The sequence below is a fragment of the Elgaria multicarinata genome, chromosome 1, assembly GCF_023053635.1.
Source record: "Elgaria multicarinata webbii isolate HBS135686 ecotype San Diego chromosome 1, rElgMul1.1.pri, whole genome shotgun sequence".
NCBI lineage: Eukaryota > Metazoa > Chordata > Lepidosauria > Squamata > Anguidae > Elgaria > Elgaria multicarinata.
In genome coordinates this window covers 41,611,027-41,632,116 of record NC_086171.1, presented here as the reverse complement: position 1 = coordinate 41,632,116, position 21,090 = coordinate 41,611,027, and the positions used below count along the sequence as shown (strand labels likewise).

General features: G+C 45.4%; 1 protein-coding gene across 1 annotated transcript in view; it reads left to right on the top strand.

Annotated features, from left to right (window-relative positions):
* The first annotated feature begins 16,219 nt into the window (after positions 1-16,219).
* CRHR2 (corticotropin releasing hormone receptor 2) overlaps positions 16,220-21,090 on the top strand; it is a 193,133-nt gene continuing 188,262 nt past the window's right edge. Inside the window, exon 1 of the mRNA XM_063147611.1 lies at positions 16,220-16,249. Coding sequence (XP_063003681.1) covers positions 16,220-16,249 — 30 coding nt within the window. The remainder of the gene's footprint in view (positions 16,250-21,090) is intronic.

Genomic DNA, 21,090 nt, shown 5'->3' with positions numbered 1-21,090 from the left:
ATAATGCTACAATAGATGTCTCTTGAATCTCCATTCCTATAATTTCTTTTATCTCTTTAAACACCATTTTCCATATTTTTTGTACAAATTCACATTCCCACCACCTATGTAAATACAATCCTTTCTCTTGACAACCTCTACTTCTACTCATGTGGGTTCTATGGGGCTTAATTAGAATAAACTTGCAAAATAGTAATAACTTGAACAAAATATGTCTTTAGTAAACATCAGAAATAAGCCACAAATTGTCCTTCTATGTGGAAAGAATAATAATATGGATCTCTTGCTTGTAGCCCAGTCCCACGTGGTTCTACATCTCCAGGCGCTGAGTATTTCGAACATCCCTTTTGTAGATTTTTCTTAACTTTAATTTCACAGAACGATCCCCAATCAGTAACTCAGCATTGTAGTTCAAAGTATTAGCCCTGCAATAACATAATTAGGACAAATATCAAGAATGCCAAAAAATGTATATGATGTTGGAAAATCACACTCTAAACCAGAGTTGAGCAGAAGTAGCAGCGGCTCTCAGTTTAGGACGCAGCGAAGACTCAATGAGGCAAAGGATTCTTTGTAAGTTAAAAGCAAATCCTTTACTGACAGTTGAAATAATTTAGTTATGGCAGCACATATACAAATACTCACAGACAATCGATACACAGCAGCATACATCAAGATGGGGTAAGATGAAGGAATAATAAATGCATGAAAAACACAGCTACTTATATAGGCAGTCCTGTACAATGATGCAATCACTAATTGATTAATTGCAGAAAAAATGCTTCCATACAATAATTCAATAATTCAATAATTGTCCAGCTGAGACCTTGACATTTAAGGGAATACATTCTGCTGACTCCTCATTTTCTTCAGGTCTCCAGGTAATTGTAAAAACAGTGGAAAAATAAAAACCAGATCCAATCCAGGATCCAACATATGATTCCCCATCCCCTTAAAATTCTACTATACACAATCAACAGTTCAATTTACCGTCTACAAGGGGATAAGAGCCCATAATGAAACAGCAATCTTGTAACATGCAGCTTTCAGTAGAACAACTGACTCCCTCTCTTTTTAGTTGTTTCTTCCTTAGCACTCCCTCTGAGTGAGAGCCCCACCCAACGACTAAACCATCTACTCCATAGGGGTAACACTGGCTTCAGGTTTTTGAGGGCCCTTCGGCAAGGCACTCTCACTGAGTTAATCTACCTTCTCACCCTCATTGTCACCAGCTACTACGTCTCTCTCTCATCATTGCCACCACTTGCTTGCCTGCCAGGCATAAAGCCATGGAGCAAGTGGGCTCTTCCTTCCTATCACCACCATCGTCTGGGCCAGAGCGAGAGGCAAGTGGAAAAGCAGGTTGCATAGGGTGACCCTATGAAAAGGAGGACAGGATTCCTGTATCTTTAACCGTTGTACTGAAGAGGGAATTTTGACAGGTGTCATTTGTATATATGGAGAACCTGGTGAAATTTCCTCCTCATCACAACAGTTAAAGCTGCAGGTGCACTGCCATCTTTTAAATCTGGTCACTCTAGTATAGCTCCTGCAGCTTTAACTGTTGTGATGAAGAGGGAATTTCTCCAGATTCTCCATATAACAGGCTCAAGTTAAAGGAAGCCAGATTCCAGCTGGACATCAGGAAAAACTTCCTGACTGTTAGAGCAGTACGACAATGGAATCAGTTACCTAGGGAGGTTGTGGGCTCTCCCACACTAGCATCATTCAAGAGGCAGCTGGACAAGCATCTGTCAGGGATGCTTTAGGGTGGATTCCTGCATTGAGCAGGGGGTTGGACTCGATGGCCTTGTAGGCCCCTTCCAACGCTGCTATTCTATGATTCTAGATGTGAAGCTCACTGAGTGGATGTCACAGCAGTTCATCACAGCAGTTAAAGCTGCAGGAGCTATACTAGAGTGACCCGATTTAAAAGAGGGCAGGGCACTTGCAGCTTTAACTGTTGTGAAGAGGAAAATTCACCAGGTTCTCCATCTATACAAGTGACACCTGCTGAAATTTCCTTTTCAATACAACTATTAAAGATATAGGAGCCCTGTCCTCCTTTTCATATGGTCACCCTAAAGTTGCAACAATAAAGCCCTGTCGGGGGGGGGGGGGGAAACTTGCCTAATGGGCCCTTGGGATGGGCCCGGCCATGTCTGCCCTTGACGCCAACTCTGCTTGTAGGGGAATTTGGACCCCGTCACGCTCCCAGTCAAACCATCAGGAGTGTGGTGGAGTTTCCAAATTTTGCAACTGGGCTTGGATTTCCTGTTGTGTGTATATCTGCATGCAAGGGAGTTGTTGTTTTCTTTTTCTAAATAGCACACCTCAGCTGAGCCCAATTCCAAATCAAACCAAAGAGCGTTAGTAACATTCCCTACCTCTGAAAGTATTCCCCGTGCGGGAGCCATCATTGAAAATATTGTTTCATGCTTTCCCACTTCTGCTAGCGATAGGATGTGCCAGGTGTAGCTTTACATTTCATGTTACCAGATTCCTTCTCAGAAGGGTGTGCGGGAAATGTGTGATGTTATTGCAGTATCCATTTGTTTACTGGGGGTGGGGGCAGGAGGGGAGGCCAGAACACAAGACTTGCCTTAAAGCAACCTCCTCCAACCTAGTGCCCTTTAGGTATATCAGACTACAACTCCCACCACCCCCAGCCAGAGGGTCCCAGGTTGTGGAAGGCTTTTTTTTTAAGCTCCCAAATGGGATTTGTGAGCAGAAACAGCCAAGAATTTTCCTCTGTAGACTCACTCCGCTCCACTTTGGTCGATAGAGGGAAGTTACAGAAATTAGGAGATTTGCTCCAATTTGGGGGAATTTGCGCAGATTTGGGGAAACCTGCACAAATCTCCCATTTGGTCATTGCTCGATTTGCACAAGCTTCCGTTTGCACAGTGAGCAATGGTTGCAAATGGGAAGCGGATACAAGATGAGCACCAATGCAATGTTCAGAGAATCCCGGTGATCTAACATCTGTCCTCTATGGAACTTAAAACATGTCTTCTCCTTTTATCTTCACAACAACCCTGCTGGGTAGGTCAGGCAGAGAGAAAGGGATTTGGCCAAATTTTTAATGACTACTTATAAATGTGAACCCAAGTCTCCCCAAACTAAGGCAACAGTCTATTGGCCCATTCCAGTTGGCTTCATCTAGTGATGTACAAGAATTTACTTTCCGCTCCCAAAACACACGAGCCTCCCCTGTTGATGACTCTGAACATGTGCATAGCCACATGTCTGCGGAAAATATCCCCAAATGACCAAACGTGTGCCCTCATGCGCAAATACCCCCACATTCTATTTGCATACATTCGTGCTAATTTTTACATCAGCTCCACTTTAGTCTATGGGGAAATTTGCGCAAATTCATTTGTTTTTGTGCAATTACTCCATCTGCACAAAACAAGCAGCAGTCACAAATCTGAACGTAAATTAGGGATGAGATGGGCAGTGAGCCAATGTTCGGAGAATCTTGTCGTGCTCGAACATCACTCCTTCGCGCCTCCCTAGCTTGGTCCAAAAATCTAGAAATGCCCTCGTCGCCGGCTAGAGAATAGACTGCCCTTCATCATTGCCTGGGAAAACAGGAGGATGCTAAGCTGCCTTCAAAAGCAGTGGAGAATGACAGGGGCTTCCCTAATGCTGCACTCACCCTCGGAGACAGTTGGGAGGGAATGAAATGTGATCCTGTTTTCTGAGGTTTAGCACAAGGGGACTGAGGCCATAGCTAGATGGGGCTTTATCCCGGGGCGATCCCTGGGATTGTCCCTGTGCATCCACATGACACACAGGGGATCCCGGGACCAGGGAGGGATGATCCCTCTCGTGCCCCGGGATATCGCCCTCCCCTTTGGCCTCGGGTTCTCCATAGTTTGGGCTGAGCCCGAGACTGCGGTACGTGTGGCCAGGTGTGCCACGGATTGACGTGATTCCTCGCGAGGAGCCGGGAGCTGCGCACGGGGTGCAGCACTCCTGAGGAGCACTGCACCCATCGGGGGTAAGGTGGGGGGAGTGTGATTTATTCCTGCCCTTCTGTTTGCAGGAATAAAAAAAATATCGTGGGAGTAGGATAGATAACGCTCACCATGCTTCCAATCTTTTTCGGATTCTCACTCCTTATCCTTATCCTCACCCCTTCTCTTCTTCTTCTGTCGTCGGTCTGTAGATGTGAGACAGCAATGAGCTGAGATAAAAAGAGAAGGATCTTGGAATTGTTGTAGATCACAAGCTGAATATGAGCCAACAGTGCGATATGGCTGCAAGAAAGGCAAATGCTCTTTTGGGCTGCATTAATAGAAGTAGAGCTTCCAAATCATGTGAGGTACTGGTTCCTCCCTATTCGGCCCTGGTTAGGCCTCATCTAGAGTATTGCGTCCAGTTCTGGGCTCCACAATTCAAGAAGGACGCAGACAAGCTGGAGCGGGTTCAGAGGAGGGCAACCAGGATGATCAGGGGTCTGGAAACAAAGCCCTATGAAGAGGGACTGAAAGAACTGGGCATGTTTAGCCTGGAGAAGAGAAGATTGAGGGGAGACATGATAGCACTCTTCAAATACTTAAAAGGTTGTCACACAGAGGAGGGCCAGGATCTCTTCTCGATCCTCCCAGAGTGCAGGACACGGAATAACGGGCTCAAGTTACAGGAAGCCGGATTCCGGCTGGACATCAGGAAAAACTTCCTGTCTGTTAGAGTAGTATGACAATGGAATCAGTTACCTAGGGAAGTTATGGGCTCTCCCACCCTAGAGGCCTTCAAGAGGCAGCTGGACAACCATCTGTCAGGGATGCTTTAGGGTGCATTGAGCAGGGGGTTGGACTCGATGGCCTTGTAGGCCCCTTCCATCTCTGCTATTCTATGATTCTATGATTAAACAATTTTAAAAAATTAAAAGGTTAAAAGGGCATATAGCTCCAGAGGCGGTGAGTCAAACTTTCCAGCTGAGAAACTTGCAACAGTATGATCTGAGAGTTTTCCCAGGTGCGTAGAAAAACAGTGATACAACTCCTGGATAGGACTCTTGAAGGAAGTGACTGGTGGTAGAAATGACTTGGGTGAGGCACCCACATCAGGCAGCAGAGCAGGAGGAGTAGCAAATTGCACCACTTACCCCCCTCCCATGAGGAGGGCCCGTCACCACCACTACCGCCAACACTGCTCCACCACCTCCAGTAGGTGCTCTGGAAAGCTGTGCTAGCCACCCTCATGCTATGGATTTGCCACAGCGATAGAGTGGTTGGGAAGGCTCTCTAGAACAGCCGCCCACCCTCTGTTTGCCTCAACTGGCGGAAAACCACACTACCAGGAGAAGTGGCTGTGGGGATATCGTCAACTCAGGAGACTCGGGAGAGCTCTCGTGAGAACCTGCAGCCACTTCCTCCAGTCACACAGCTCTCCCCATGATGAGGAAAACAGAGGTTGGCCAGTGGCAGCAAAGGTATGGGGGGCATGGAATAGGGGGCACAAAGCAGTGGTGGTTGAGCATACATGGGGACCGGCCACTGTCATAAACCAAATGGGCAAATATATGAGGTGCCAGCCTGATCCAACAGGAATTCCTTTATGTATGGATGCTACCACCACTACCCGTGCGATGCCTTGGTGGTCTACAGCTGAGCCTGACCATGCAGGCAGAGCAAAGAAAACCTCCCTGCTGGATTTTTCTCTGACCTGCTATACATCCTTTAGTTCTCTAGCTAACCAGGAGAACAACATTCTGCCTCTACCCCTAAAACCTCTTGAACCTCTTTCAGCCCGAGGGCCAAATTCCATTTCCGGAAAGTCCCTGAGCCTCCATTCCTGTGATGGGCAGGGAAAAAGGCAAAAGAGGTGGCGCCCCAAAAAACGCCCGCGTAATGGAGCTTAACAAAGCCTTAAGTAACAAAGCAATACTACAAATTAGAAGGATCTTGGAATTGTTGTAGATCGCAAGCTGAATATGAGCCAACAGTGCGATATGGCTGCAAGGAAGGCCAATGCTATTTGGGGCTGCATTAATAGAAGTATAGCTTCCAAATCGCAGGAGGTACTGGTTCCTCTCTATTCGTCCCTGGTTAGGCCTCATCTAGAGTATTGCGTCCAGTTCTGGGCTCCACAATTCAAGAAGGACGCAGACAAGCTGGAGCGTGTTCAGAGGAGGGCAACCAGGATGATCAGGGATCTGGAAACAAAGCCCTATGAAGAGAGACTGAAAGAACTGGGCATGTTTAGCCTGGAGAAGAGAAGATTGAGGAGGGACATGATAGCACTCTTCAAATACTTAAAAGGTTGTCACACAGAGGAGGGCCAGGATCTCTTCTTGATCCTCCCAGAGTGCAGGACACGGAATAACGGGCTCAAGTTAAAGGAAGCCAGATTCCAGCTGGACATCAGGAAAAACTTCCTGACTGTTAGAGCAGTATGACAATGGAACCAGTTACCTAGGGAGGTTGTGGGCTCTCCCACACTAGAGGCCTTCAAGAGGCAGCTGGACAACCATCTGTCAGGGATGCTTTAGGGTGGATTCCTGCATTGAGCATGGGGTTGGACTCGATGGCCTTGTAGGCCCCTTCCAACTCTGCTATTTTATGATTCTATGAAAGCCTTAAAAGAGGCATTTCGGCCTTTTAGGTGGGGGGAAAGCCAGGCAAAAGCTGCAAAACCACTAAACAATTGGTGATCAGAGGAGGGGGGAGCATGGTCAACTGGCCAGATTGTACCCTGGGCCAGTGATTTGGCACCCCGGCTCTAAAATGTAGCTCAGATAGCTCCCCCAAATGTTGGGGTTTCTTTGTCCACCTTGCGAGAGAGACTCCAAGGCGAATACATTTGTTATAGATAGGGATGGATGGACTCGCCCGATTCGTCAGATGTTCAGCCCGCCGCCCACTCGCAGTGGAGCCCAAGCTTCTTTTGAGGCTCGGCGAGCATCTGATGGCGTCGCAAACCCATCCACCCTTGTCTGGAGCCTCCGCTGTGCCCCGCAACGGAGGCTCCAGGAATTATGAATTTTCCTTGTTGCGTAAATTGGTCCTCTACAGCCGTTATTTACGCAACGGGGGAAATGTGCAATTTCTGGAGGCTTCATTGTGGCACACAACGGAGGCTCTGGACTAGGGTGGGCGGCTGCCGGACACTCATCCAGCCGCACGGGGGTTCAAAGCACGGGCCTGCAAATGCGCTGCAGGTCCCCAACTGGGTCCGGGGTGGTGGAGGGTGGACACGGGGGAGTCCATTGGACTCCTGGACCGAGTCGGGTGCCCACAACATCCCTCATCATAGAACAGTTATTCCTGCCTGGCTAATCCTTCCTTCCAGAGGTTCAGAATAATTCAGGTCTTTATTCATGCTCCAGTTTGAACGGGTTGTGTGAGAAGACATGACCTTTTGTCATTTCTGGTATTCTCCTAAGAGAACAGGAGGAGATTGGATTTTGGCTCAGATTCCAGTCACATTTCTCGTCTCGTATTGATTGAAGGTATCTCTGCGTCGCCGATTCAAGTGGTTTAATTTGTGTCCGGTCAAATTGCTTCCTTTGAAATTAAAAAAAAGAAAAGAAACAGAGAGCAGCAAACCACTGGGTATTTTAAGATGAAATAAATTTTCATACATCTTCAATAGTGGGCTTGTTACTTTTTTATTCCCGTGACAAAAAAACACAAAACCCTCTGTATAATTAAAAAACAAAAATGAAAAACACCACCCAGTTCTTGCAACTTTTCATGACATTCTACAATAGCCTTCCCTAAGCTAGCACTTGACGGACATCTTAGACTACAATGCCCACCATCTGACTGGGGCTGATGGGAGTTGTAGTCCAACATAACTAGAGGGTTGGGGAAAGCTGCTCCACAATGACCAAGAAAGAGAATCTGGGATCTGGATTCCTGCATTGAGCAGGGGGTTGGACTTGATGGCCTTGTAGGCCCCTTCCAACTCTACTATTCTATGATTCTAGTATTCTACTGCACAGAAACGGATGGACTGGAATTTGGGATGCAGATTGAGGGCTGAGAGTGAAGCTTCCTGCAATTCCAGGCACTGCTGTCAATACGAGAAACTGTCAATACCACCCATGTTCCCCAGCACTCAACTTGAGTAAAAAAAAAAAAAAAATCCAAAATGGTGGTCACGATGTCCTCCACCCTCCTGGGACATTGCAAGCCACGTGTAGACTGAGGAGGAGGATCTCGCAATCATCACATTGCGATATCATCCCCCTCCACGCCTTCGTCTAGCGATGCCCTTAGGCCCTTTCTACACGTAAGGGTTATCCAAGGAAAATGGAGGGATTCTCCCTGCCTGCTCCTGGGATCCCCTGTGTGGCATTTGGATGCACAGGAAAGATCCTGGGATGATCCTTAGTGATCCTATGGGGAAATCCTGGAGTGATCTACCAGTAAAGGCTGACCTACCTTCTGTCTTCTGTGCTAGGATGCCTGGACTATGGATTATGTACCCCTGTACTATGATCTCTCCCCGAAAACGAATGGATTTTCTCTTTCATATTGTCCTTCCTGAGAACTGAGTGCAAAAGGAGGGACTGCTTTTTGGAACCGAAATTCTTGTCTGATTATTTCTGCCAAGGAGGACAGGATGTATTTATTATCCTTACTCTTTCACTCTTTCTGTAGACAGCTCAGCAGGGCTTAGACGGAGCTTCTGTCCAGCTACTAATTGGGTCCAGAGCTGGTGGAGGTCAACAACATTGCAGCCTCAGGTGCTTCCATGGAGTGTTTAGATTTCAACACCAGAACTGCCTCTTAGAATCATAGAATCATAGAAAAGCAGAGTTGGAAGGGGCCTACAAGGCCATCGAGTCCAACCCCCTGCTCAGTGCAGGAATCCACCCTAAAGCATCCCTGACAGATGCTTGTCCAGCTGCCTCTTGAAGGTCTCTAGGGTGAAAAAGCCCACAACCTCCCTAGGTCACTGGTTCCATTGTTGTACTGCTCTAACAGTCAGGAAGTTTTTCCTGATGTCCAGCTGGAATCTGGCTTCCTTTAACTTGAGCCCATTATTCCATGTCCTGCACTCTGGGAGGATCGAGAAGAGATCCTGGCCCTCCTCTGTGTGACAACCTTTCAAGTCCTTGAAAAGTGCTCTCATGTCTCCCCTCAGTCTTCTGTTCTCCAGGTTAAACATGCCCAGTTCTTTCAGTCTCTCTTCATAGGGCTTTGTTTCCAGACCCCTGATCATCCTGTTTGGACGCCCCAATGTTACAACTTCTTGGTCTTCTGGATATAAATTAAATTGCTGTCCAATGCACCCCCTGTTGTGTAGGAGAACCTCCCCACCAACTGCCAAATGCTAAGCCAAACCAAATGCACTGACCACTAAAATGCACAGCGGGTGAATGACAGATGCCAAATCCTCTCTGCTGTACATCAGGACTCAACGCTGACATGTTTTTAGGTGTTTATTGAAAACATATCTCGTTTACTTTGAATTTCCTTCAGCCATGAGCTCTCTTTCAATCGATCTCTAATGCTGTACTATTGTGTATTTCTTGTATTTTATTTTTCCCACTTTCTTTTCTTATGGTGACGCTGTTAAATGCTTTGGGGTTTCTGCAAATGAGAATAGGTATTGAACTTCCTTTTCCAGGAAGCATTTAATATTTAATCTCTTGCTCCAATTATTAATTTTACTGTGGCTCAGTAAAATTTTAAAGTTTTTAGGGCACAACCCTATGCATGTTTAGACAGAAAAAAAGTCCCACAACACCTAGCATTTCTCAGCCAGCATGCCTAGCTGGGAAAAGCTGGGAGTTATAGGATTCTTTTTTTCTATTGAAACATGCATAGGAATATGCCCTTAATATTTTGATATTTTGATATTTTTATTGTTGTATTTATTCTTTGGGTAGTTACTTTATTAGAAAGCTGAGCGAAGGAAGATAGATGCTTTTGAACTGTGGTGTTGGAGGAAAATGCTGAGAGTGCCTTGGACTGCAAGAAGATCAAACCAGTCCATACTCCAGGAAATAAAGCCAGACTGCTCACTTGAGGGAATGGTATTAAAGGCAAAACTGAAGTACTTTGGCCACATAATGAGAAGACAGGATACCCTGGAGAAGAGGCTGATGCTAGGGAAAGTGGAAGGCAAAAGGAAGAGGGGCCGACCAAGGGCAAGATGGATGGATGATATTCTGGAGGTGACAGACTTGACCTTGGGAAAGCTAGGGGTGGCGACGGCTGACAGAAAGCTCTGGCGTGGGCTGGTCCATGAAGTCACGAAGAGTCAGAAGCGACTGAACGAATAAACAACAACAAAACCACTCCAAGGGCATTTGCCACTTGGATGGTAGTAAAGTAAATTTAATAATAACCTAATAAATATTGGCAATAAATAGGGAAGACCAGTTCTTTTTTTTTTCTTTTTGGTTCGATGGAATTCTGCAGCATGTACAATTCGCTTTGTATCTGTGAGCTGAGCTGCCAGCTTTCCCCTGAACTCTGGGAATTTTTTTGTCCATTTTTGTGGGAGAGAGGGGAAGTTCTGCAATGTGCACAAATCCTTGTGCAATTTGCGCAAATTTGGTTGCAATTTGCGCAAATTTGGTTGCAATTTGCGCACATTTGGCTGCAATTTGCGCAAATTTGGCTGCAATTTGCGCAAATTTGGCAGTGATCTTTACAAAATCCAGCCAGAACGTGTGCAACTTGCTCAGAAATCTGCACATATTTCAGAATTCCCCCCCCCCACAAAAAGTGCAGAATTCCCAGAAAATCCATATACAGGTCCAACTTGCTGCAGATTGAGTTGGACACCAGAGTGGGAATCGAAATGAAGTGTGGGGGCCCAAGCTGAAGAAACTGCTTCAAAACCCACCCCCAAATGGATTTCTTCAACATCTCTAATAAATAGATTGACTATGTGGCCCTGGCCAGCAGAGACCATAGAGGGGAGACATGATAGCACTCTTCAAAGACTTGAAAGGTTGTCACATGGAGGAGGGCCAGGATCTCTTCTCGATCATTCCAGAGGGCAGGACACAGAATAATGGGCTCAAGTGACTAGAAGCCAGATTCTGGCTGGACATCAGGAAAAACTTCCTGACTGTTAGAGCAGTACAACAATGGAATCAGTTACCTAGGGAGGTTGTGGGCTCTCCCACAATAGAGGCATTCAAGAGGCAGCTGGACAACTATCTGTCAGGGATGCTTTAGGGTGGATTCCTGCATTGAGCAGGGGGTTGGACTCGATGGCCTTGTAGACCCCTTCCAACTCTACTATTCTATGATTCTATACGTTATTATGCTGTAGGGTGTTCATATTCTAATGTAGGAAGCTGCTTTTCACCAGATCAGGCTACTTCTCCATCTAGTCTGGTAGTGTCTCTTTTGATTGACAGCAAAGCTTCAGCCTCACCAGGTGAATGTTGTCACCACTTTCTTTTTAAATGGTGATCCTGAGGATTGAACCTGTGGCTTTCTGCACGTGCTCTACCACTGAGCTATGCCCCCCCCCCAACGATATTGTTTTATCTATGTATTATTAGCTGCCCTGGATGTTTTAAGTTTTAAACAAAATGGAAGGATGGGGAATCAAATGCGCTAAATAAGTAAAGGAATCGTCACACCATGCAGTTGGCATTAATGGATGTTACCAGGGGAAAGAGGAGATGCAAAGCCTGAACAAAAGCAGATCTGGCTTTATTCATCTAGAGCCCAGCATTTTCTTGGCACCAAATTTGTATTCCTTTGGTATAGGGATGTCAAAAGGCCCATCCGAGACAAGACTTCTGTGATTAAAACACCACCGTATGCTAGAAGTGATACATATTTCAACAAAGCTACGCATGCACATGGAGGGTGTAAAGGTCTGCCATTATCTGGGGTCACCACTGACTCCCCCGTCCCCCCTCAACGCCATCGTACCTCTTTCCCCGACCTCTGGCCTGTACGCAGAGCTTTGCTCCGTCCTGGGATTTGCAAAAGGCAGAAGCGAAAAGAGTGAATCGCACTGCTTCTGACCCCCGAACTCAGGCCCTGCATGGAATGTTGTAAGACTACCACCTTCCACCAGTCGCTTGGCAAGACCGAGCAAGAGGTCATGTGAGGGGAGGGTGTCACAGTGGTGGGATTCCATCTCATTGCCTTCTCCTGCTTCAATTCCTGGTGTGAAGTAACCTTCTAACTCTCTCATTCAAAGAGGAAGAGGAGGGAGTTAAATGTCGAGATCCTGTTTGTTAGTGTAGTTTGGTTAAAAACAGAGAGGACAGTAGCATTTATGTGTGCATGGGAAATGCCCCCACCCCTGCTCTCTGCAGGAGCCAATGTTAACCCCTTTGAGCATGTCTGACATTCAACCTTTTCCTTCCTGAGCTTGCTGTGAAATGCCAGACACGCTCTCTGCTCTCCAGTAGCCTTGCAAAGCGAACAGCTGGATGTAATCTGAACCAGGCATTTGAAGAACAGTATCTCTCCCTTTGTAGTTTCGTTGATTGAGTGACTGATTGTGGGACAGGGTGTGTCACCTAAAGTTTGCAGCTGTTTTTTAAGTGCAAGTTGACAGCATTGATCAGAGTTCTTCAGAATGAAGCAGGCGGCGAAACAGGGGAATATTGGCTTTTCCCAGTGAGAGAAGACTTATAGGCATAAATCATACAAGCAGAGATGACGGACACTTGAGGAATTTAGTCTTCGCAAGTTCCTCTAGGCAAGGTCCTGATCCATACCTCTCAGACTAAAGTGAGGGTTGGATAGGGTGACCATATGAAAAGGAGGACAGGGCTCCTGTATCTTTAACAGTTGCATAGAAAAGGGAATTTCAGCAGATGTCATTTGTATATATTTAGAACCTGGTGAAATTCCCTCTCCATCACAAAAGTTAAAGTGCAGGAGCTATACTAAAGTGACCAGATTTAAAAGAGGGCAGGGCACCTGCAGCTTTAACTGTTGTGATGAAGAGGGAATTTCACCAGGTTCTCCATATACACAAATGACACTTGCTGAAATCCCCTTTTCAATACAGCTGTTAAAGGTACAGGAGCCATGTCCTCCTTTCCATATAGTCACCCTACATCAGTGCATTGTGACGGCATGTGGCACCAGTTCTCAGATCACAGGGGCAAGCGGGGCCTGGGGCAGAGAGCCCACCATCTTGTAAAATGCCCTTTAGCTATTGCTTTAAATGGCAAAATAGCATGGTTTTGCTAAAATTTCACCAGGTTCTCCATATACACAAATGACACCTGCTGAACTTCCTTTTTCACTACAACTGTTAAAGATACAGAAGCCCTGTCCTCCTTTTCATAGGGTCACCCTACGGGTTGGAACTGAGCTACACACCAGATCTTGCCATTCTCCCGATGTTGGCAGTTTGGAAAAATGCATAACGCCTGACTTGAGAGGCAATGCGGATTTAAATACGCATTAATATACCAATGCATTGAACTATGCATTGATATAAGTATGTAAAAGTGTGTTTTGACATATGAAAACATTTAATTCATGAAAAACAACTTTTGCTGATTAATGTGGAAGGGGAACATAAGGAGAGCCATACTGGGTCAGGCCAAAGACCTCGCTGGTCTAAGTTGGCAGCCGCCACGACATCCAGTGGCAGCAGACATTTAACTATGAGCTTTGTGGACAGAACTATCAGGACAAAGACATGACACTGACATGGATTTCGTTAGGGTTATTTTCTAGTAGAGAAATATGCATGCCTTCATCATTCCCCGATTTTCAGACATGTCCCCATTTATGTAACTTGCATTTAGTACTCAGGGATATAATAGTAATTATTATTATTATTATTATTATTATTATTATTATTATTATTATTATTATTATTTCTTACCCGCCTCTCCACGGTGAACAACAGTGAATATAAAACATATTAAAAACTGATTAAAAACACAGCATACATGATTAAAACATCCTAAAAACATCCTAAAAACATTCAACAATTCCACTGGATAGGCCTGCCGGAATAGATGTCTTTATTGCTTTTTTAAACGCTAAAAGACTGTCAGTTGACGAATCTCCTCCTGCAGGCCATTCCACAGTCTGGGAGCAGCAGAAGAGAAGGTCCTCTGGGTAATACCTGTCAGCCTAGTCTTTGCTGACTGAAGTAAATTCTCCCCAGAGGACCTGAGGAGATGGGGCAGATTGTACGGGAGAAGGCGATCCCGCAGGTAGCCTGGACCCAAACCATGTAGGGCTTTAAAGGTGATAACCAACACTTTATACTTAGCCTGGAAACTATTTGGCAGCCAGTGAAGAGATTTTAAAACTGGTGTAATGTGGTCACCTCTAGGTGTACCAGTGACCAGCCTGGCTGCCATATTTTGGACTAACTGAAGTTTGCCGACTAGGCACAAAGGTGAATGCATTGCAGAAGTTGAGCCTCGAAGTTACCAGCGCGTGCACGACCGTCTTTAGGTCTTCCAACTCTAGAAAGCTGGTGTATCAGCCGAAGCTGATATCCACCGCTTGAAACCCGCCATCCACACACACCACACTTGTACATATTTATACATCTTTATTTACTACATTTATAGGTTTGGATCACCTTTCCGCCCAATCGCACGAGGTGGCTTGCACCCTACAAAAGAAAAAGGGAACGAGGAGGGAAAATGAAAATAATTAAATTGAATAAATAAATAAATAAATGAAAATAATTCCAGCACCCACTCTTTCATAATGCTGCATAACACCCTGGTGGGCTGGCCAGTGAAGACAATAATTTGGGGGCAGGATTAGGAGCCAAATTGGTAGCTTGTTTTAGCTGGTTTGATGGAGGGTGCTATGACGCTTCACCTCCTGCTCTGCTGCAGCCACCAGTGGATGGAGTTCTGGGTGATTTTATTGTTCTATTTGTTCCACGCAGCAAAAACCGATGAGTAAAATAGCAGTTGGTCCCAACAGAGCCATTGAACAGATTCCTAAATCACTTTCCCCCTCTGCTGCAGTAAGTTAGAATACACTGTGGCCTAATCTACCCCAAGCAGGATCTAGTGGTATGAAAGCACTCTATAGGGATGTGTCAATGAGCTCTAACAGTTGTCAGTGCACTTCAATACTACTATAAAGCAGTCATGTGGCTCCTGCCTCTTACATACCGCTTTCATTCTGCTTTCATAGTGTAATATCCTTCTTGGTATAGATTAGGCCTTAATCTTCACCACTCATGTAGTCTGAAAATAGATCAACATTTCAGTAGTCCTACCAATTGTCTTCTCTGTTGTACCCCCTGCCCACCAATAGTACTGGTGCAATTGATCCTAGTCTGTCTGTTCTGACATAGTTTTTCTTTTTCTTTTAAGCTGCTGAACAGTTGGAATACTCATGCATATTCCATAGCACCTCAGCAGCTGAGCCAATGGCCATGGACCTTTCATTTTAAATATACTGAAGCCAGAGCTCTCACAGCCAGTAGCCATGGGAGTTTCAAAACATCAACCTACATTTCCCTCAGGCTCTTTCTCTCCCCTTTTGTCTGCTTTTGAGAGTGAACTGACAAAACACACGTCTTTCCTGCCCATCTGTGCTTTAATCCAATATCTCATTCCTCTCTCTACCACTTCAGTAAGTGCCTTTAAATATGATCCAAAGCTGCTTTTGGACTTCACAAATAGATAGATGTGTGATGAATAGAGTTCCCACTTCTTCTTTTTTTCTTGGCAAGATTCCTGGGCTTTTAGCAGCTGTACGACAAGTGGAAAGGGCACGAAACGTAACTCAGTGGTAGAGCACACGCTTCGCGTGTAGGCTCACTTCCAAGCATCTTCACTAAGAACAGATCATGTAGTAAGGTGATGGGAGAGACCTCTGCTACGGACCCTGGAGCACCACTGCCAGTATAAAAAGTTAATGGATGAAGCTCTCAGCATGGAGCTATACTCATAAAAAAGTCTTCTTTTGAGTGTCTACATTTTGTGCCACCATTGAGAGTCCTGCTGAAATTAAGACAAATGCCCTGTCTAGCTCATCAGCTCAAGGTTCCCTGGAGAGCTGATCTGAAGAAGTTGCACTTACGAGAAGGGCAAGTTAGAGTCATATCTGGCTCTGAGGCAACGCAAGGGGCTTTCAGGACCCTGGACAGGTCTATGTGAGCTGACATTCACTCAGGGAAAGCTTGTTGACTCAGCAACCTGCAGAGGCCTTATGAAGTCTGGCAGGTCTGGACCTGCTAGTAACTCCCACCGCCTCTGAGGAGTTGTCTGCTTCTTAAAGGTCCGTTTTATGATTCTGCACTTGCTGGCTCCTATGGTGTGGAGATGGTGAGGACTCTGCATCTGAGGACTCTGGTAAAGCCATGTCCTCTGGCCTAAAATGTCCTAGAATAGTGGGGGATGGGTTCCTGGTTGAAGTCCTTCTCTGAGCCAGGGGGCAGGAGGGAATTGAGACTTGAGAACATGACACCAGGTTCATTTTGATGTTTACTACTGTTCATCAAAAGGTTTATGCACAATCGTTTTGTTCTGTTGTTAAACGTGGAGCATTGGGGGAGACAGTGTGTTGGTGTTCACTTTAGGAGTCTTGGTTTCATATTTGATTCTTCACTTTCCTTCTCCTCACATGTCGAGGCTGTAGCCAAGTCCTGCTGCTTGATCCTATATAATATTGCTAGGATCTGTCCGTTCCTATCTGTGTCTTTTGCTAAGACTCTTGTACATGCTTTGGTTATCTCCCGTTTGGACTATTGTAATCTTCTCTTGACTGGTCTTCCTTATGCTCATCTCTCCTCTTTGGTCTCTCATCGCCATTCTGCAGCCAAGATTATTTTCTTGGCTCGTTGCTTTGACCATATTTCTCCTTTGTTGAAATCTCTCCATTGGCTTCTGATTACATATAAAATTCAATATAAGCTTCTTTTGCTGACATTTAAAGCGTGTCATGGTCTTGCGCCTTCTTATCTCTCCTCTCTCATTTCACTCTACCATCCCCCTCGTACCCTCCGTTCTTCAAATGCTATGTTGCTCTCCTGCCCAAGAGTCTCTATCTCTCTTGCCCGGCTTCGCCCATTCTCTTTGGCTGCCCTTTTTGCTTGGAATGCTCTCCCAGAGCATCTACGAACCACGAGTTCCGTCGTAGATTTTAAAACGCGTTCGAAAACTCATCTGTTTTCCATAGCTTTTGGTATTTTAGCCTGATTTACTGTTCTCCTTGCTAGGATTATTCCTTTATTTCAGTTTTGTGTAACCCCTTCCCCTACTTCATATGTTTTAATGTGATTTTAGACTGTAAGCCTCCAGGCAGGGTATTGCTGTTTTATTTGGATATTCTGTCCAGCACCAAGTACATTGTTGGTGCTATATAAATAAATAAATAAATAAATAAATAAATAAATAATGAGAGCAATGCAGTAGGTGAACCTGGTGGTCATATGCTTCCAATGAATACTCCACAATGTTGATGCACAGAAGGAATTCCTCTACAAACACTCTTATCTATCTGGATTTTATACTCCATCAGTGTAATCATTTCATATACGACACTGGATACTGCTTTGTGTTTTTCTCAAAGCTACCTCTGCTGAGAGCTTGCAGTGGCCCATAATTGAAATTATTTTGGGAGTACAAAATCAGCCACTGTGCCTCCCCCTTGTGTTTCAGTTCTAAGTCTTAAATTGCCGGCTGACTCGTGCAGTCCATTATTTGGGGGGTTTAGCACAGCAAGTTTCTAACGTGTGCCTGATGGAGCTGAGAAACAACTTAATATAAAATCACAGTGGAGGGGACCGTGTTGGCATTGAAGGCATGCCTTTGGGTGCAGCCAGGCATTCACAGTGTGCAGCCTTTGATGAAATATGGCCAGCTACTCATTCTGTGCCAAGAACACTGACTTCTGTGATTTATTGTCAGTGCCCTAATCATGGTAATGTAATAGAATTTTGCATGAACTGATAGGAGGGCAGGCTTGAAAAAAACGGAGAATGCATCTTTGGGGAGTCTGAAAAGAGGGACTGGCATAACCAATGTCCGGTCAAACCAAATGCACCCACCAGCCATATATCATGGCTTGCCGAGTGCATGAATAACTCGCCGCCCCCCCCACCAAAAAAAAACCAAAATGTTTATCAAGCACCAATTATTTAACTATACATGGCCAGCAGGTTTTGTTTTGCTTAATGACCCATTTTGTGTAATGAAACAAGTCACTTCCGATTCACTGGAAAATGCAGGGAGACTTCACCCCTGGCTTGTTCTCCGTGACATCTAAATACAGAATCCTGGGTTATTGTGGGAGAAATAACCTAGAGTTCCATCCCATGGTTTGTTCTTGGGTTATAAGTCTGAGTTGTTTTGCCTCTAATAATGCAGAGTTCTGGGTTCAGGCATGACAAAGAACCACACAGGGCTGCAGCAGCATCTATGCTTTGTTTGGTGCACCAGAAGCAGGTGAGCAGTTGACAGCCAGTGCGCTCCCTTGCTCCAAAAGCAACTCACTGTTAACAAACCATGGGTTGTTTCATCATGTGAACTCCAGGTCTCTCTCTCTCTCTCTCTCTCTCTCTGTGTGTGTGTGTGTGTGTGTGATTCTGCAAACTAGCAACGTCAGCATAGTTGACCTTGCTTAGTCATACACTGTCTAACCACTGCATTACATTTTTAAAGAATATATCAATAAATCATAGAATAGCAGAGTTGGAAGGGGCCTACAAGGCCATCGAGTCCAACCCCCTGCTCAATGCAGGAATCCACCCTAAAGCATCCCTGACAGATGGTTGTCCAGCTGCCTCTTGAAGGCCTCTAGCGTGGGAGAGGCCACCACCTCCCTAGGTAATTGGTTCCATTGTCGTACTGCTCTAACAGTCTGGAAGTTTTTCCTGATGTCCAGCTGGAATCTGGCTTCCTTTAACTTGAGCCCGTTATTCTGTGTCCTGCACTCTGGGAGGATCGAGAAGAGAGCCTGGCCCTCCTCTGTGTGACAACCTTTTAAATATTTGAAGAGTGCTCTCATGTCTCCCCTCAGTCTTCTCTTCTCCAGGCTAAACATGCCCAGTTCTTTCAGTCTCTCTTCATAGGGCTTTGTTTCCAGAACCCTGATCATCCTTGTTGCCCTCCTCTGAACATTTCCAGCTTGTCTGCATCCTTCTTGAAGTGTGGAGACCAGAACTGGACTCTAGGTGAGGCCTAACCAGGGCTGAATAGAGAGGAACCAGTACCTCATGCAATTTGGAAGCTCTACTTCTGTTAATGCAGCCCAAAATAGCATTTGCCTTTCTTGCAGCCACATCACACTGTTGGCTCATATTCAGCTTGCGATCTACAACAATTCCAAGAACCTTCTCGTTTGTAGTATTGCTGAGCCAAGTATCCCCCATCTTGTAACTGTGTATTTAAGAACTGAATTCCAGTGATATAAGTACAGTCCTGCAACAAGGGTTACCACCTCACCCCTTTGACACCTTCTCTGGAAGGCAACTCTCTCATCCATTCCTGGCGTCTCCCGTCCGTTCAGGGGAACTTCTCCAATCCGCCTTTCAGTCTCCAGTCACCTTTCCCTTTGTCCCTGTCCATCTTGAGTGGATTTTCCTTCCTTCCTTCACTCTCTCTTTCTCTCTCTGCGTGTGGTTTTGTTCGTTCTCCAGTTGCCATCCCACTTCCCTCACTTCTCCCCTTCTGTCCACTCACTCAATGGCCCTTGGGAGCTTTTCAGAGCTGTTGCCACAACTGAAATGCTGAGCGGCCTTGCTAGGGTGCAAATCTGTTCTGCCCAACTACCACCAATGACCATGAGGGTTATCACATTAAAATAAATACATAAATATCTTCTCCATATCTCATAGTTCCCCAAAATATGGAATCTGGAACAGAAGCTCTTCATGCTGCAGCATTTTGTGGCAGGGTCCATGAGTCAGAAACTTCTTATCCTTCCCCAAGAGCTGTGGAGCTGCCTTTAGAAGGATAAGGAGAGATTTTTCTCTCCCACTTCGTTGTTCTGTCTAGCAGAGTCTGGTCCATCCAGTGTAAAGGGTGAGCAAATAATACAGGGGGCAGAAATCACGCAAGGGACAGGGCCTTCTCAGTGGTGTCCCCCGCCATTACAGAATTATCTCCCTGACAAGGCCTGCCTGGCACCAACATTGTTATCTTTTCGGTGCCAGGTCAAGACTTGTCTCTTCTGCCAGGCATTTAGCAGCATATATTCAGTTTTTAATCGATCCCAGCTATATCTTTAGGTTTAGTTGAGAGTTCAAAGTTGTTTTTGAATGTATGTTCTCTTTGGCCATTTCTACACCTGCCTTTTTCCCTGGGATCGTCCTGGGATCATCCCTGTTTATCCAAATGACACACAGGGGATCCCGGGAGCAGGCAGGGACGATCCCTCCATTTTCCTGGGATAATCCTTAGGTGTAGAAAGGACCTTTGTATGCTGTCTGTTTTATGTTTTTATGGTTTTAAATTTTGTATATCAACTTATAATGTTTTAATCTTTTCTTAACTGCCCAGAGAGCTTCAGCAACAACATCTCACTAATATTGATTGCAATGGAGACGTTGCCTTGGCTGTCACATTGCAAGCCAGCAGTATCCCATCCCTGATGAGTCGAAAGATGAATTGGCAATACAACCTTGTCCATGTGTGTGTTTTTCTTAAAAAAATGCAGAGGGTTTTAATCATCTAGTCACTTTTATCAGGGAGCCTGGCAAAGCGATGGTGCTTCACAGACCAATGCCCGGCGTGCTTGTCAAGGGAACAGAAGGCTGCAATAGCATTCGGCAACGTTCCTTTTTGAGATAAGCCTCAAACCTCCTGCCTCTATTAAAGCACCTTGTCATTATTATTATTCTAGAAAAATATGTGGGCATTTATCTTCTGTGTCACACACTCAACAGGATCAAATCCCAAAACTGGGTTTCAAATAGCACTGCTTGGAACTGGATTTTTCAGAAATTTATAGCTGATTATGTTAAATTCTGGCAACTGGATTGCCCCCATGGCTAACGCCAAGTCACTTCCACACCTCCTCCCAGTGCTAAGAGTCCTCCTTCCTGGAGGCCACTCACCTGCAGGAAAGGAGGAGAATCATAGAATTGTGGAGTTGGAATGGACCACAACGATCATCTAGTCCAACGCTCTACTTACGGAGGAGACCTCTTATATAATCAAGGTGGAGACGTCTTATATAATCCCAGAATTGG